Source organism: Mytilus californianus, unplaced genomic scaffold (genome assembly GCF_021869535.1).
Source record: "Mytilus californianus isolate M0D057914Y unplaced genomic scaffold, xbMytCali1.0.p SCAF_14, whole genome shotgun sequence".
In the NCBI taxonomy this organism is placed as follows: domain Eukaryota; kingdom Metazoa; phylum Mollusca; class Bivalvia; order Mytilida; family Mytilidae; genus Mytilus; species Mytilus californianus.
In genome coordinates this window covers 29,530,248-29,548,237 of record NW_026262626.1, presented here as the reverse complement: position 1 = coordinate 29,548,237, position 17,990 = coordinate 29,530,248, and the positions used below count along the sequence as shown (strand labels likewise).

The window sequence follows — 17,990 nt, the reverse complement described above, 5'->3', positions numbered from 1 at the left end:
TAATATGGTCAACAAAACATGAAGGCAAACACACCTTCCAAGTAAGAGAGCTTTCTGTCAAATGGTGTCAGAGGAGTTCCATTTACAAAGTGTAACTGCAGTACAAAAGTAAATAAAAATGTAAAATTGTTTGTTATGTCTTGCTTCCGCAACAAAATGTTGCAAGCTCGACAAAAATGTTAATTGGTCACATGAGTTGGTCAAATGTCAGATTTTTTCTAGTATGTTCTTACCTGCTGAGCTAGATGTCTTAGTCTTTCACATTCAGTTGGTGTACTGTCCTTTCTCATTGCAACCTTAACTTGACCAAGGTCACCATAGAAATTCTCTGAGTTGACATTGAAAAGAAACATGAGTTCCTGTAGGTAATAAGTTGTGACATCAAGAGCTTTTTCCATAGCTATGGCACTTATCTGCCACATCTCTTCTGTGAATGATTCACCAGCACTCAAAAATACATGCCTACAAAAAGTGTCAAAATAAAATCCTCAATAATCTAAACAATAAGAAAACAAATGCATGCACACACACATACAGGTGGTATTTACAATTGGTACAGGATTTTTCAAGGTATTGTTTAATATAGTTAATTAAGTTTTCAACTTTTCATCAATGATTTGGTTTTACTCCTGTGTAACAATCAGTTTAGATCTAATCTGATGAATAATTTCCAACTTGGTTGTAATGTGAAGGGAAATTCTGGTTTTCAGACATAAAAAGTAATATTTGACTAAATTATTGATTAAAACAGGTCCTATATAGATATTTTGGATTTTCAATGACCAACGAAAAATTGAGGGAAGGGAAAATTTTGGATGTGGCCTACAAATAATAGTCACTTTAAAGGTATGGAATACTTTGATATTTGAGAATTAATAGGAATATGTGTCCATAGGACAATATGCTCCCCTCACATTATCACATTTCCGTATTCAATTAACCATGATATCTGGGTTTGAAGCCAGTTTGGCATATATTTTAAAAATTTCAATTCATAGTGAACAACATGTGAACTAAGGTTTAAGTTGGTGTGACCACAAATGACCTAAAACCAAAACTTTAACCTAATGAAATCCATAACTTTACCTTGATACAGGACAGACAGACAGGCACACAGATGGGAAAACATAATGTCCCTTTATCACTGTAGGTGGCACATACAAGTGAGCTAAACTGATAGTATTGATATACTAAGTACCTCCATTAAAGTTAGTTGTTTTTACAATGTGTGTGGGAATAAGATAACATATTCTGCATCATTTAAGCGATTTCCTTTAAATTTATACTTTATACAAACCTGATTTTAATTTTGTTGCGTTTGATTTTTTCATTCTTACTATATTTTCTGACAATGTTACAGTGTGTGGAATTTAAATGCTGGTACAACCACTTTACGATCTGGATAAGAGATGTACCGAAATAAATTTTACTGGCTTCTCCCAATACTATGTGGGATTTCCATACCTTATACAAGAACATCCTAGTCTAGAAATGATCTCTACTGGCTGTGCTACACATTCTGTTAATATATCCAACAACTGTTTCAGCATTAATTCACGTAAACACATACTGGTTTCATCATTGTCTAAAATGAGTATAACATTAAACATTTTAGCTATTACAACATATCAAAATATCATTAGTATACCAACAACTTTTTCGTTTTTTCACTAATATACTTTGTATCATTGATCATTTTCCTTCAAATTTGTACTTTGTACAATCGTGATTTTAATTTTGTTCTGTTTTATTTCTTCATTCTTATTATAGTTTCAGTTTGGATTAATTGTTTTGATATAACCTTTTTGTGCTGATGCAATGTTAAGCAATCATCCAGCAATCAATCAAATATGACTTATAATTCATATAACAGTGACTGTATTACATTTTCCAATTTATTCATAAGTTTTGATTAACTTATCTGTCATTTTGAAGTTATCAAATAAAACTGAGAATGGAAACAGGGAATGTGTCAAAGATATATAATAGTCCATTTTCAATATACAAACCTTTTGTAGTTACTACAAAATCTACTATCAAATCAGCAGTCAACCCACAACATTGTTTAAAATTAGTTGCTCCTGATTCCCAGTATCCTGCCTTCCTTACTCCACATCTTAACCATGACTGTAGCATGGGTAGCAGAAGATGGTTTACACAATAGTAAGAATAGAAAGGACCTGAAAAATAATAATATTGCAAAAATTTTTTGGAACTTTTGTTTGTTTTATGCATTCTACTGCAAGTTAATACCATAATTGGAGTTAATACTTTACAGTCAAATGTGTTCTTACTGTCAATTTGAAAAATTATGAAAACATCAATATCAATAAAGAGAGAAAAAGGAAGTATACAGTGGCGGATCCAGGGGGGGGGGGGGTTCCGGGGGTTGGAACCCCCTCTTTTTTTTTGACGATCAATGCATTTGAATGGGAACATATAGTTGGAACCCCCCCTTTATCCTGGGTTAGGAACCCCCCTTTTATAAATGGCTGGATCGGCCCCTGGAGTATACATATTTAGTGCAGTAACTAAAAATAAATAACTTTCTGCATTTACCTTAGGGCAACTCAGTATATAAATATATGAGGAGCTCTACAAAACAAGTGAAACTGCGAGCTACTGCTCACTGATGATACCCCCAGCCCAAATACTTGACGGTTAACAGGAAGTTGTTGAGTGATGAATCTGAAAACGCACCACACAGTATAGCTGACTTATATAAACACTTAAACCAAATTTCAGAAATCCTTGTAATGTAGTTCCTGAGAAAAATGTGACGAAAATTTTCAACTTGGATGTGTTGTGTAAAATGATGTAAGTGTTCGGTAAACAGGAAGTTGTTGAGTGATGAATCTGAAAACGCATCACACGGTATATCTGACTTATATAAACCCTGAAACCAAATTTCAGAAATCCTTGTATTGTAGTTCCTGAGAAGGTGTGACGAAAAATTTTCATGAGACGGACTGACCGACTGACAGACTGACAGATGGATGGATGGATGAACAGACAGAGGTAAAACAGTATACCCCCACTTTTTTAAAGAGGGGATATAATAATAATATTTGAACATAAACCATTGCACTAATAATACCTGGGATATCATGTAATGATCTCAATAAATCAAACAACATATCTAATGTTTCTGGCTGATACGTCTTTGGACAACAGGCTACTGACCCAGCTAATCCATCAATCATCAGAAACCATACATGTAATATACCAGACTCATTATCTAATGATTCAAGAGATTCATCCCCTCGTATCTCACAGTTTCTACTTTCTTTCTTGGTTTTCTGTACATTTACTGGAGATTGCTCAATTTGTTGTTTTGTCAAGACATTAGCAAGACCCTGGTTGGCAGCTGGGTTTGTATTTAATGGACTATTTGTCAGGTTATTTTCTGTATTTACTGCATCAGGAGTATTCTGTTTGTTAACAACATTACTTGCATCATTTGCAATTGAGATCTCAGATTCATTCTTCTGATTATCAGAATTTAATGTAATTCCCGAATCAACAGAATCCAGACTAGTGCAATCCTTTTCCTCATCTTCTTGAAGCTTCTGAAGGTCCTTATTGTTGACACAAAAGTTATCTTCCTTTCTTAACTGTGAATTCTGGGTAAACTGTCTTTTGAAGTCTTCTATATTAATATTTGGCAGTACTGGATCAACAAACTGATTTGAGGTATGTGAGTTTATTCTGAAATCAAGCAAATACATGTTGCTGTTTTTTTAAATGAACACATTGACACATACTACTTCACATACTTATTTGTTGGATAAGTTAGTATTTAAACCTGTTAAATTTTAATAGTATATAGGTTAGGGGAGGGTTGAGTGCTTACAAACATGTTTAACCCTGTGTGTCCCAAATTCAGTGGTTGTCTTTGGTTCATGTCTGAAATATTTGTTTTTTCTCGTAAATCGAATTGTTATAAATAAGGCATTCAATTTTCCCATTTGAATTGTTTCATATTTTTCTTGTCAGGGGCCTTTTATAGCTGACTATACAGTATGGGATTTTCTCATTGCTGAAGGCCATACAGTCACCTATAATTGTTTGCATCCATGTAATTTGAACTCTGGTGAAAAGTTGTCTCATTGGCAGTCATAACACATCTGCTAATTTTTATATAAAGGGTAAATGTAAAACATAAAAGTTGAAAAAAAAAGTATCTTTATTCAGATTCAAAACTTGATAACAGAACTTTTGTGACAATTATTTACTCTATATGTCAATTTTACACAACTGATTCATCTTCATATAAGGCAGACACATATTCTGAATAATATATGCAATTGTTTATCAATGAAAATGTGATTAATTGTTGATTCCCATATCAACTATTCTATGAAAATACTAAAAGATGTAATAGTTAAAGAAGAATGTGTCCATGGGCCACAGATGCCCTTGTAAATATGCAAGAGTCAATGTTCTAATTCAAACCTATTGACATTTTGTTTTCTTTGAAACTTAGACATTTGTTTCTGTATGTTGTCATTAGAGATTGATTGAAGGTTTGAATGCTCTCATTGTTCAATAACGTTTCATAACATTTGGTTGTGGCAAAGTAAAGTTTAAGTGCGGAAACGGCAAATACAGCAATTTTTCCATTTAAAAGGGGACATAACTTGAGAACAGTGAAAGTGAGGCCACCCAAATCCGAACTCGATATGTGTTTGGTGGTAATTCAGCAACTTTTTCCATTCATAAAGGGACATTAACCACGAACAGGGAAAGTGATGCCACCAAAATTCAAACTTAATTTGTGATTAGTGGTAATCAGCATTGTGTATAAGTTTCATAACATTTGGTTCAGGCAACCTAAAGTTAGAGAACAGAAACCAATTGTGAGACTGTCGTATATACGAACGGACACACAGACATACTAGAGTTAGCCTTAATTCCCCCTTTGCCTAGCATCGGGGCCATAATAACAGCCTCAACAGATATCTCACAATGATTCCATAAAATAAGCATGGCATGAAAACATCTGCAAATCTACAGCATACCAATGTCATTCAAAAAATAAATCACAACAACACAAGACATTCATTATCATTTTGCCTATTCTGAATGGCTGCCCTATATTTAGCCATGCCACTACTGTGGTCTTTGAACTCACAACCCAACATTAACATGAATGGAGTGTGATATGAATAAATAATACAAAAAAAAAACGTTAATTTGGTTGTCCTGCAATGTGTTATGAAATTGTTAGGTCAATGATGAATTTTGAACTTCACAATAGACTATATTTAATCTCTGACAAAGGAGATTTGTGAACAATTTGTCACATGACTGTGTTAATTTCATTCCATAGGAATAGAATTTTGAAAATTAGTTTGCGCCTATGATCCCAGTGACCTGCATATATTTAAACATGATTTGCCAATTCATCCAATCTATTGTATGCAAACCTAGCACATGTCATCCTGAAGTATAAAAAAATGGTATCTAAATTTTAACGTCATAATGTGTTTACTCCATTGTCTTTGTTGTCTAGTTACCAATGTATGAATGAAATGAAATAATTACAAATGTATGTACATAAAGGTAGTAAATTAAAAAATATGTGTAACATGAATGTAAGTACAATGTCAGTGTACAGTTTGTATAAAGTTTCTTCCTAATTTGGACAACACTTTAGGGCACACCCCTACCACTTCGACTGGCTTCCCTTTGGCCAGAGGTACTACTTCCAATCGCGTCGGGAATGCCGTAAAGTGGTTTACCGTTTATACTTCAGGGATTGTAATTTCTATATAATTTGTCCTGAAGACGCCGATCTAATCGGCGAAACTAGTCGACACAATAAAACTTGCAGTTCACTAAAGTGTTGTTGTCAATCCAGCAGTATTTTATTTAAGTACTAGTGTAGTGAGGAAATAACCAAAGTGGCAACTTCTTGTTCAAAGGGTAAGTATGTTGTTGGAAATGGTGGGTTGATGGAAATAAAGCTTTTGTGAGTGCTACTGGGGGTTAGTATGTGAATAAAAGTTACATACTTGTGGAGTAAAATGAATCAGGAATTGAATGATATATGATTTATCAACTTGAAAATGGATCTTTTACCATTTCCTGATAGAAACTCGCCCCCCCAAAAGTCTGGGTCAGCAAAATTTCCATGTTTTCTATATGGACTGCACTCTGACATCCTTCCACTACAAGTCCTTAAAAAGGCCATCAAACATTAGAGCAATCTCTGACTAAGAAGGGAACAGTCAATAACTGAATAAGGAAAAAAATACAGAGCAAACTATTTTGAAGCATGCTATGTAAAAAGTAACTAACCTATGTGCACCATTAAAGACAGGACATGCAGGCATCTTCCACATTGTCTGTAGTATGTTATTACATTTTTTAAGGTAACCCAGAGCTGGTATACACAAACTTTCACCTTGGGTTATCATAGTGAAGTCACTTCCTGAATCACTGTCATCGTCATCGGAATCATCATTATCAAAGTCACCTGTCAAAATGAAAGCTTTCAAATTGAAATTAAAAATGTCGAACAGTCTATAAGATTACACTGAAATTTCAAAACAACTGGCTGATAGGACTGGCAAATTCATTTATTTCTAGATCTATCAGGTGAAATTACAAAGAAATGAACAAAGATAGAATAATCAAAATAGCTAACAACTTGTGTTCATAATCCATTGTATTATTATAGCATTTCAAAGTTTTTGTAACATTCATCAAACATGAGTTATTTGTTCAATTATTTTTAACTATATCTAGACAAAAAAAATGTGAGAACAGTTAAAATTGATTATTTTGTGCTTGTGGTCTATTAAGTAAATAAAATATATTTCAGTGTTTCCTGTTGCATGGACATATTGTTGTGCTTTTTTATTTGACATTTCAGGTTATATATGTGATTTTGACCTGAGGAAATTATGTTTTTGTGTTACCATCACACTTGGTCCATGCCAATGCATTTTGCTACTTATTTTAAATTAGGAATATAACCTGTACCTAAAGTTTTTAAATTATTTTGTTTGATTTATGTATTGAATATATATAATGTATCTTTTTATATTTATTTTCACTGTAGCAGTAATAATTTATATGTTGTATTTCTATACTTGTAATTAAATAATTTGTGTAGTACATAGTATCTTTTAAGCAGCAAAGTATAGATGTGGGGACACATGAAACTTCAGTTTATAGCAATGTTTTTCATATACTTCAAGCAATGATTTAAAAAAAAAACTTGATGATAATATCACGAGACAAAATACATATATAATTTCAAAATATTTGGTTATGGCATAATCAAGTAACCGTTCGTTAGATGGAAAGTAAAATATCCCCTATTGGTTCCCTATGTTTGTCCTTTTCAACTGTTACCTACCTGGTCCTCTGACATACTTCAGTAGGCATAGTATACAGTCCACAGTAGCATTGGCAAACACAAATATATTGTCAGTGTTGAGGAAAACTTCAAACACATCTAATACAGCAGCTACATGTCTCTGACGTACTTCATTAATTTCTTCATCAGGACTATGTTCTATCTTAACAGCTCTCAAAGCACCAAATAATGGTCTCCAGCCAGACTTTAAGTCTGCAGTACATGCTTCTACCAATTCACAAACAGAACATACAACCTATTAAATATATAACACACTTGGTAAAAGTTATCCAACCAGTAATACAGTATGCCTAGGTTTTAGTGAATGATCCTTCCACCGTTCAGATGGGTAAACTTATACTGAAATTCTAATTCTGTGAGGCATGTTACTTTTCATACCAGCTGTTTAAGGAAGCATAAAAAATAAATCTAATATATGCTACAATATCTACATGTATATCATGTATCTCCTGAGAAACAGCTGATATTATGTTTTCACAGATGAAGGACTTAATCACATACCTGTCATCTTTTCAAAATCTTCATGGGGGATTTTAAGCGCAAGAGGACATGCTCCTCTTACATTGTCATAAGTGCTTTTAATCAACTTCTATATTGTTTGGATGAGTATATATGTGCTTAAATACCCTTTTAACTCATTTGAATGCCGTTTTAAGGTGTTCAGTTTATATAATAAAGATTTTCAAAATTCAGGTCAACACCTCTTATGGGGGATATCCCCCATAAATTGGGATATTTGGCAGGTCTGTAATCACATGCTTGCCTTTTATTTGCAAATGAATTTGAAATAAAACAAAACTAGAGAAAAGGCATCTATTTCTGCATTTAAACTAATTTGTTATTGAATAATAATCATAATGTATTTTTTAAATCAGAATATTAGAGTAATTCTATTTAATTCTTTTTAAACATGAGAATATTATCATATATTTAGAATGTATTTTTTAGTGCATGTTTTATTTTCAGTATTTCTGGATCATTAAGAAATACAACATATACAGAATTAAAACTTCAACTGCCCAATGCATAAACCTTGAACATCACAATCGCCTAAGTTCTAAAATTTACATGTTTTCACCTAATCTATAAATCACCATCAAAAAGTTCAAAATCATTCTTATTCTCACCTAATCTTGAACATCACAATCACAAAGTTCTAGACCTAACATATTCTTATTCGATCTTGATCATCATCATTAAACAGTTCTAGACATAACATGTTCTCACCTGATCTTGAACATCATCATCAACAATTTCTAGACCTAGCATATTCTTATTCGATCTTGATCATCACCATCAAACAGTTCTAGATGTAACATGTTCTCACCTTATCTTGATCATCACCATCACATCGTTCTAACGTCTAGACTAGTGGTAAAATATTCCTACCTGATCTTGAACATCGCCATTACACTGCTCTAGACACACAAAACTCTTGATTTAACATGTTCTCACCTGATCTTGAACATCACAAAACTTTTGATTTAACATGTTCTCACCTGATCTTGAACATCACCATCACACAGTTCTAGACATAACATATTCTCAAATGTTTTACATAGAAATTCATTGATATGGAAGTGTGGTAGTTCTTGGTGATTACTGATCATAGCCTGTATGAAGTCATGAACACACGTCACGGCCATTTTTGATACATTCCTCACTCTGTGTCCAGCAGCCTATAAATCAAAGTGAACAATTTTAGAAATTTTAGAAATAACAATTGAATGTTCCTCCTCTAATTTAAGATCTCTGATTATGAACATAATAAAATATTTTTGCAATATGTTTTCTGACATTGATTGAGAGATAAGTTCTACTGAGCCTCATGAATCATTTTCTACAACAGGTCAAACATCTGTCAATCAATTGCAGATATCCAAACAAGTTCCAAAAATAGAATGTTTTTCATAAACTTTAATCCTGCAAGAAATTTCAATGATATATTTATACTGCTTGTATAACTCTCTGCAATTACTAACTTATACATAAAACAGAACGGTCATGCAAAATCATATAATTTGGAAGCTTTTAACTTTTAGTCAAAGACCTAAGACGTCTATCATAGGATTCACTTTTCATACAGACAACTTTATTTTTAAAGAAGATTATGCAGAACCAATTTTCGTGGATTGAGAAAAGTTGTATTTTTCATGAATATTTGATTTTATGGTTTTGCTGATTTTTGTCAATTTATATAAAATTATAAATAAAATGTGTATAAGAACTCCATTAAAACTAATAGCCCATGCAATAATAATCTTGCTTAACAGCCAAAAAACGTTTATTTCAGGAAAGTGGCCCAATATCCACCGTTAAAATTAATTTTTACCTCAACAAGAAATCCTGACACTACACACCAAACTCTCATCTGATGTAGTAAAGGACGGTTGCTATTTACTATCTTCATCAGAACTTCCTGTAGTCTATATAAATGCAATGCATTCTGGGGTAATTGTTGCTGTTCCACCGACTCTTCATTATCTTCCTCATCCATTAACATTTGATGAAGCTGATCTTGACTTGATTCACATAGCTTTGATAGGAACTCCAACAATGCAGACATGTTTAACTTCTCTGCTGCTTCTTCAAACAACCTAAAGTATAATCAATGAAAGAAACCTTTGTGGGCAAACTAACATACTTCAGACCCCTATATCAATGACAAGACGGAAATCCCCTTCCAGACAAAAATGGCACTATTACCTATTTTTATGATAGGCAAACCTACTCAAGGTTTTAAAACTTTATAGAGTAAACTTTAAAAGGAGTAGGTTCAATAAGGCCCTAAAATGACCCCTATTGCTAGCTAAAATTTCAAATTGGAACTTACTGACCAATATTACAATGAATCATAGTTAAAACATTAACTAGGTCAGAAATATACCTTTTTGTAGAAAAGTTATTTCATGATGTCATGATGTCATAAATAGAACACATTTTGATTTTCCATGAAAATTTAAGAAAACAAATAAATTTCCATTGGTTTAGTGGACTGGAAACATAGAGCGAATGCTTCGAAAAGAAAGATCTTTTTATTATAGTTTTTGTAATATAAGATTTAAATATTTAGTTTGTCAAAGCTTGCGCTCTACTTTTCCTAGCCTTAAATTTGGTAGAAATCCAGACGAAATTTCCAAATTTCATTAAAATATCTACATTTGGCCTATTTGGGTTGTAAACGTTAATGTCTTATAAGAATAGCTGCACAATAAATTGCTTCCCAGAGCGCAGCTGGATACGACCGCAGAGGTCCAACCCTGAACAGTTGGGGCAAAAATGGATGCAATATTCGCGCTTGATACAGGTCTGAATTTGGATTGTTATTAAATATTTGACACATAAAAGGTTTCTGACACAGAATAACTGTAGTCAAAGAACTTAGAATTGGTTATATGATTTGAATTTATATTCAATTTTTTGCTTTTGTTTTGTTGACGACCCCTCCCCCCACAAAAAAAAAATAAAAAATTTACCCCCTTTTTTTTTTGCCTTTGTGCAATACACTATGCTGTTGCGTATTATTATTCTTTCCCTCAAGATATGGTCATAATCTCAATTCAAATTTCCAATGGAGTTTGCAACCATAATTACCCATTTAAATTTACCATAGTGCTAACTTAATCTATTTCATAATAGAATTTAAAATATGGTGTCAAATCTTTCATATGGATTTTTTTGTGAAAAAAATAAAGATGCAACATTTGCAGATATTTTTACTGGTCTTCCATTATAAATATGCATTTCTTTAAACATAATTTAAAAGCAGTGTAAGGGAGGTATTTCTATTACCTCCCTTACACTGCTTTTAAATTGTCTTAATTGTTCATTGAACATTACTTTATTCATAATTTAAAAGCAGTGTAAGGGAGGTAATTCAAATGATGTATTTGAATTACCTCCCTTACACTGCTTTAAATTATGTTTTGTACTAAAGTATTTGTCCATTAACCAGGAAACCCTTGTTTTTCCCCCTTTTTTGCCCCTAATTCCTAAATGGTTTGAGCCATAACCCCCCAAAGCAAATCCTAACCATCCCTTTGTGGTATGGAAACTTGTGGTATAATTTCAGAGAGATCAATACACCGTTCCACAAGTTATTGTCTGGAAACTAGAAAAATGCTTATTTTTGGCCCCTTTTTGGCCCCTAATTCCTTAACTGTTGCTACCATAACCCCCAAAATCAATCCCAACCTTCCTTTTGTGGTATTGAACCTTATGGTAAAATTTCATAGAGATCCATTCACGTAAACTAAAGTTATTGTGCGAAAACCAATGTGTCTTCAGACAACGACGACGACGCCAACGTCATACCAAATAAAAATAATTATATTACACTTTCTTACATGTCTTTTCGTCAACTTGAAACATTTTTTTAATTCAAACAATGGACTTAAAGGAGTAAGTTTAGTAAGGGCTATATATGGCCCTGAATATAAATTGGGCTTAAAACATAAATAATTATGCATCAAAGTCAAATGTATCAATAATAGAATCAAAATTGAGCAAAGATAAGCTAAACTTAGTGCCATCTTGATTTAACAAATTTGTACAAGACTTTTGAACTAAAGTTATACTGAATAGAATTATTTTCATATCTTAATTCTCACCTGTCAACTTGCTGAGAAAGTCCACATAATGCTTGTGAAGCTTGTACAGCATTCAACATTCCCCCTCCAGTAAGTGACCTCTCCCAAGCCGACTCTATTTTACTCTGATTTATCAACTCAGGAATGTTAATTCTAGGAGCTACAGGTGTGGCTGCTGTTACTGGCATACCATAAAACTCATCATCACTGAAATATACATAAAACTTATCATCACTGAATTACACATAAAACTCATCATCACTGAAATACACATAAAACTCAACATCACTGAATTACACATAAAACTCATCATCACTGAAATACACATTAAACTCTTACTCGTCATCACTAAAATACACATAAATTTCACCATCACTGAAATACACATAATAACTCATCATCACTGAAATACACATAATAACTCATCATCACTGAAATACACAAAAAACTCAGCATCAAAGAAATGCACATAAAACTCATCATTACTGAAATAAACATAAAACTTGTAATCTATGAAAATTTGATAATTTCAAACAGTTATGAAAAAAAGAATAGATATTGAAATTTCTAGTTGATTATTTGCCTACATCCTATTACTTCACTGATTCATTTCAAGATCAATGAAGCTTTTCATCAGCCAATGTATTTATCCAAAATAGTTGAACAACAAGAAAGTAATTTCCAGATTTTATGAATGTGGAAACTCAAATTATTATTATTTAGAATTTATGATGAGTGTTATTAGCACCTCTATTATAGAATCTATGTGACTTATTATTTGATGATAAGCTTTAAGAATCTATATCTAAGAAAACTCTACAAAAAACTTTTTACCACATCATAGTTATTGAAGAATCTGACAGCACCAAACAGAAAAGTCTCCTACACTTTTCTCCTTTGTAAAAATACATTTTATCTTTGTTTCATGTTGCACAATGACTTTTTTATGCATTGCATTGTGTGAACTTTGTTACAGTACACCACTGTCCCATGTTAGGGGGAGGGTTTGGCACCAGCAAACTAGTTTAACTCCTGCCACATTCTGTATGTGCCTGTCCCAAGTCAGGAGCCTGTAGTTCAGTGGTTGTCATTGGTTCATGCCTGTCATATTTGGTTTTCTCTAATTGTTTTGCTTTAAATTAGGCCATTAGTTCTTATTTTTCATGTTGGGGCCTTTTATAGCCGACTATATGGTATCAGTTTTTCTCATTGTTGAAGGCCGTACTGTTGCCTATAATTGCTCATATCCACTTCATTTGAACTTTGGTGGATAGTTGTCTCATTGGCAATCATACCACATCTCCTTTTTTTATATCTATCCAAAAAAAGTTTCATTCAATTTTGAGAAATGAGCATTTAGTGTTTATATTCACATGGTCAACATATTGGTGGTGTATTGGACCTGCATGTTAGCCAACAGTACTCCAACTATCACTTCTAATCACAGGCAAACTAAAAATATAGCAATCCTCTGTATAAAATGTTAATAACTGATGTATGGATGGATGAAAAAACAAAAGCTTATATAACCAATTGGTAGGCATTCAAATCAGCTCTTTCAGGAACCAGTCCAATATACAACATAAATAACAATTTCTGTTAGAGTTTGTTTCCAACCAACTTAATAGCACTGCTTGTACTCATTTTCAGTTTTTTTTTAAATATAAACTATATTTGTTACTTCATACTCACTCATTAACTGTGTCCATATTTGGTTGTCCTTGTTGTAATTTTGGCAGATTTGATTGGTTGTTTCCCTGGCTGAAATAAGTGTGTTCTAATTCCGATATAAATGCTGTACACCTGCAAAATATATTCTTATTATACATTTATCATATTTTTATAAATATATATATGAAGTGTAAAAAAAAGACCAACCAGCAAATTTAATAGCTATGGAATGGTTTAGATTAGGTTATACATGTACTACACAAATATAAATCAGTATCTTTGCACAAATCTTAAAGACTTTTATATTTATATAATGTATATATATGAGAGTAATGACAAAAACAAATTTTTACTTTCTTTCTGGTAATATTTAAAACAGATGAATACAGATGCAGACCATTACTATGATTAACTTTTCATATGAATTAGATGATAACTTACACCATTCATGATAATAAGTTGAACAAAACCTAAAAAAGCTTTTCCAACAATCAGCAGAGTGACCTCCCATCTCTAGACCTGTTGTCATGCTATTAAGTTAAACAATACCTAAATAAGTGTTTCCAACAATCAGCAGAGTGACCTCCCATCTCTATACCTGTTGTCATGTTATTAAGTTAAACAATACCTAAATAAGTGTTTCCAACAATCAGCAGAGTGACCTCCCATCTCTATACCTGTTGTCATGTTATTAAGTTAAACAATACCTAAATAAGTGTTTCCAACAATCAGCAGAGTGACCTCCCATCTCTATACCTGTTGTCATGTTATTAAGTTAAACAATACCTAAATAAGTGTTTCCAACAATCAGCAGAGTGACCTCCCATCTCTAGACCTGTTGTCATGTTATTAAGTTAAACAATACCTAAATAAGTGTTTCCAACAATCAGCAGAGTGACCTCCCATCTCTATACCTGTTGTCATGTTATTAAGTTAAACAATACCTAAATAAGTGTTTCCAACAATCAGCAGAGTGACCTCCCATCTCTAGACCTGTTGTCATGTTATTAAGTTAAACAATACCTAAATAAGTGTTTCCAACAATCAGCAGAGTGACCTCCCATCTCTATACCTGTTGTCATGTTATGAAGTTAAACAATACCTAAATAAGTGTTTCCAACAATCAGCAGAGTGACCTCCCATCTCTAGACCTGTTGTCATGTTATTAAGTTAAACAATACCTAAATAAGTGTTTCCAACAATCAGCAGAGTGACTTCCCATCTCTATACCTGTTGTCATGTTATTAAGTTAAACAATACCTAAATAAGTGTTTCCAACAATCAGCAGAGTGACCTCCCATCTCTATACCTGTTGTCATGTTATGAAGTTAAACAATACCTAAATAAGTGTTTCCAACAATCAGCAGAGTGACCTCCCATCTCTAGACCTGTTGTCATATTATTAAGTTAAACAATACCTAAATAAGTGTTTCCAACAATCAGCAGAGTGACCTCCCACCTCTATACCTGTTGTCATGTTATGAAGTTAAACAATACCTAAATAAGTGTTTCCAACAATCAGCAGAGTGACCTCCCACCTCTATACCTGTTGTCATGTTATTAAGTTAAACAATACCTAAATAAGTGTTTCCAACAATCAGCAGAGTGACCTCCCATCTCTAGACCTGTTGTCATGTTATTAAGTTAAACAATACCTAAATAAGTGTTTCCAACAATCAGCAGAGTGACCTCCCATCTCTATACCTGTTGTCATGTTATGAAGTTAAACAATACCTAAATAAGTGTTTCCAACAATCAGCAGAGTGACCTCCCATCTCTAGACCTGTTGTCATGTTATTAAGTTAAACAATACCTAAATAAGTGTTTCCAACAATCAGCAGAGTGACTTCCCATCTCTATACCTGTTGTCATGTTATTAAGTTAAACAATACCTAAATAAGTGTTTCCAACAAACAGCAGAGTGACCTCCCATCTCTATACCTGTTGTCATGTTATGAAGTTAAACAATACCTAAATAAGTGTTTCCAACAATAAGCAGAGTGACCTCCCATCTCTAGACCTGTTGTCATGTTATTAAGTTAAACAATACCTAAATAAGTGTTTCCAACAATCAGCAGAGTGACTTCCCACCTCTATACCTGTTGTCATGTTATGAAGTTAAACAATACCTAAATAAGTGTTTCCAACAATCAGCAGAGTGACCTCCCACCTCTATACCTGTTGTCATGTTATTAAGTTAAACAATACCTAAATAAGTGTTTCCAACAATCAGCAGAGTGACCTCCCATCTCTAGACCTGTTGTCATGTTATTAAGTTAAACAATACCTAAATAAGTGTTTCCAACAATCAGCAGAGTGACCTCCCATCTCTATACCTGTTGTCATGTTATGAAGTTAAACAATACCTAAATAAGTGTTTCCAACAATCAGCGGAGTGACCTCCCATCTCTAGACCTTTTGTCATGTTATTAAGTTAAACAATACCTAAATAAGTGTTTCCAACAATCAGCAGAGTGACCTCCCATCTCTAGACCTGTTGTCATCAGTACATCCATACTAAGTACATGTGAAGCATGAAGTTTTACTGGCTTTACTTTACTGTTGACTGATGGTTTACTTGGTAGTTTTCTCTCAAGGATTGGACTTTTAGGAGTATGTAACATCACACAAGATGTTGTTGCCAAATGGGAGAACACATTTCCACATCTCTGTGGCATTCCTAAATAAAACATTTTATTCAATTGTGTAATGTAAATTCAAAAACTTTTGCAATGTGTTTCTATTATTGCAAAAGTTGCAATGGGAAAGCTTCGCAAAAATATAAACTTGTATTTGAAATATAAATTTTCACAGCATTATTGGTATGATAATGCAGCATTTCCTGAAGTCACAATTATAACTCACGGTTTGTGTCCATTGTTCAACAACTGCAATAGTAAATGCATTACAGTTTATATTTAAAATTTACAGTTTATATTTTGAATTTATTTGAATTTACAGTTTATATTTTGAATTTACAGTTTATATTTTAAATTTACAGTTTATATTTTAAATTTACAGTTTATATTTTAAATTTACAGTTTATATTTTAAAATTACAGTTTATATTTTAAAATTAGTCACATAACCCATCAATTAAAAGACTTTTTCAGATTTTTAATCATACCATACTGTAGACCATAAGTTTTGATAACTAGTGAAGGCTGCGGATAGTTGTTTCATTACGTTTCATACTAAAACTCCTTATTTTACATTCAAAAGACGTAGGTTCCTCAAGGAATTATCTCATTATCTCTACTATATACATACAGGTACTACACCATGTATTCTGATTTACCATGCTCACACAAAATTAAAATTGCTTAAGTATAGTTTTTTGGCTTTTTATGTGATTTTAAAGTCATAAGTATGTGCTATGGGGAAGCAAACATTTTTTTTTGCTATTTTGAAAAGTTTTTGATTATGGAATCATTGGCTGTATGGTTTGACATTTTCTGCAACACTATTTAACTTACTTCTATGAATCTTTGAATCACAATAGGAATTAATTGTACTGGAAAAAAATGCTAACTTGATCTATAACTTGTCATGGTGTAAACTATATAACAAATATCAAGTCAATATCTTCAAGCATGACGAAAACTGATTATTTAAGTGAATTTTCTAAGTCCAAGGACCATAGCTCTGCACAAAATTATCAGACCGGAACAAAATTCTAACTTGATCTGTAACTTGCCATGATAAAACAATATACCAAATATTAAATCAATATCTTCTAGCACGAAGAAAAAAAGTGTAAAAAACCGATTTGCCGGACAGACTGACAGACAGACAGATAGACAGATGGACGGAGTGCAAACCTAAAGTCCCCTTCGACTTCGACGGTAGGGGACTAATAAAGAGAGAAGTGGGATATACATTATTGAGACTGCAATCAAGAGTAATCAAAAGACATCTAGAGGGCAACATGCAGTCTTCAACAATAGACACATGTCTATACAATATGTCAAGCTACAAATATTTATCAGCAATTAAAACATTTTCCCTTTGATCTTACTGCCTAATATTTGTCTATATGGTGGACAGAACTTGACACTCAAATATATTAGGCAATGACGTCACATGTTCATGTTTCCATTTGTAAAGGGGCATAACTCTAGAACGGTTAAAGTGATGCCACCAAAATTCAAACTTGATCTGTGTTGTGTGATAATAAGCATTTTGTATAAGTTTCATAACATTTGTTTGAAGAAAACTAAAGTTAGAGAACAGAAACCAACTTTGGGACGTACGGACATACATACAGACGGACAAGGGTAAAACTTAATCCCCCCTCTGCTACAGTGGGGGCATAATAAAAAACCAAAATGACATTATTCT

General features: G+C 32.8%; 1 protein-coding gene across 15 annotated transcripts in view; it reads right to left on the bottom strand.

The window, feature by feature from the left end:
- The window catches only part of LOC127724638 (brefeldin A-inhibited guanine nucleotide-exchange protein 3-like), a 102,073-nt gene that overhangs the window by 20,974 nt on the left and 63,109 nt on the right, over positions 1–17,990 (bottom strand). For all 15 annotated transcript variants that reach the window (XM_052231648.1, XM_052231649.1, XM_052231650.1 and 12 more), the window contains 11 exons: positions 16,096–16,330; positions 13,672–13,782; positions 12,001–12,186; positions 9,723–9,987; positions 8,890–9,069; positions 7,370–7,625; positions 6,304–6,481; positions 3,098–3,708; positions 2,010–2,180; positions 1,465–1,585; positions 234–462 (listed from right to left, as the gene is read on the bottom strand). In XM_052231648.1, the coding sequence (XP_052087608.1) occupies positions 234–462; positions 1,465–1,585; positions 2,010–2,180; positions 3,098–3,708; positions 6,304–6,481; positions 7,370–7,625; positions 8,890–9,069; positions 9,723–9,987; positions 12,001–12,186; positions 13,672–13,782; positions 16,096–16,330 (2,543 nt within the window). The remainder of the gene's footprint in view (positions 1–233; positions 463–1,464; positions 1,586–2,009; positions 2,181–3,097; positions 3,709–6,303; positions 6,482–7,369; positions 7,626–8,889; positions 9,070–9,722; positions 9,988–12,000; positions 12,187–13,671; positions 13,783–16,095; positions 16,331–17,990) is intronic.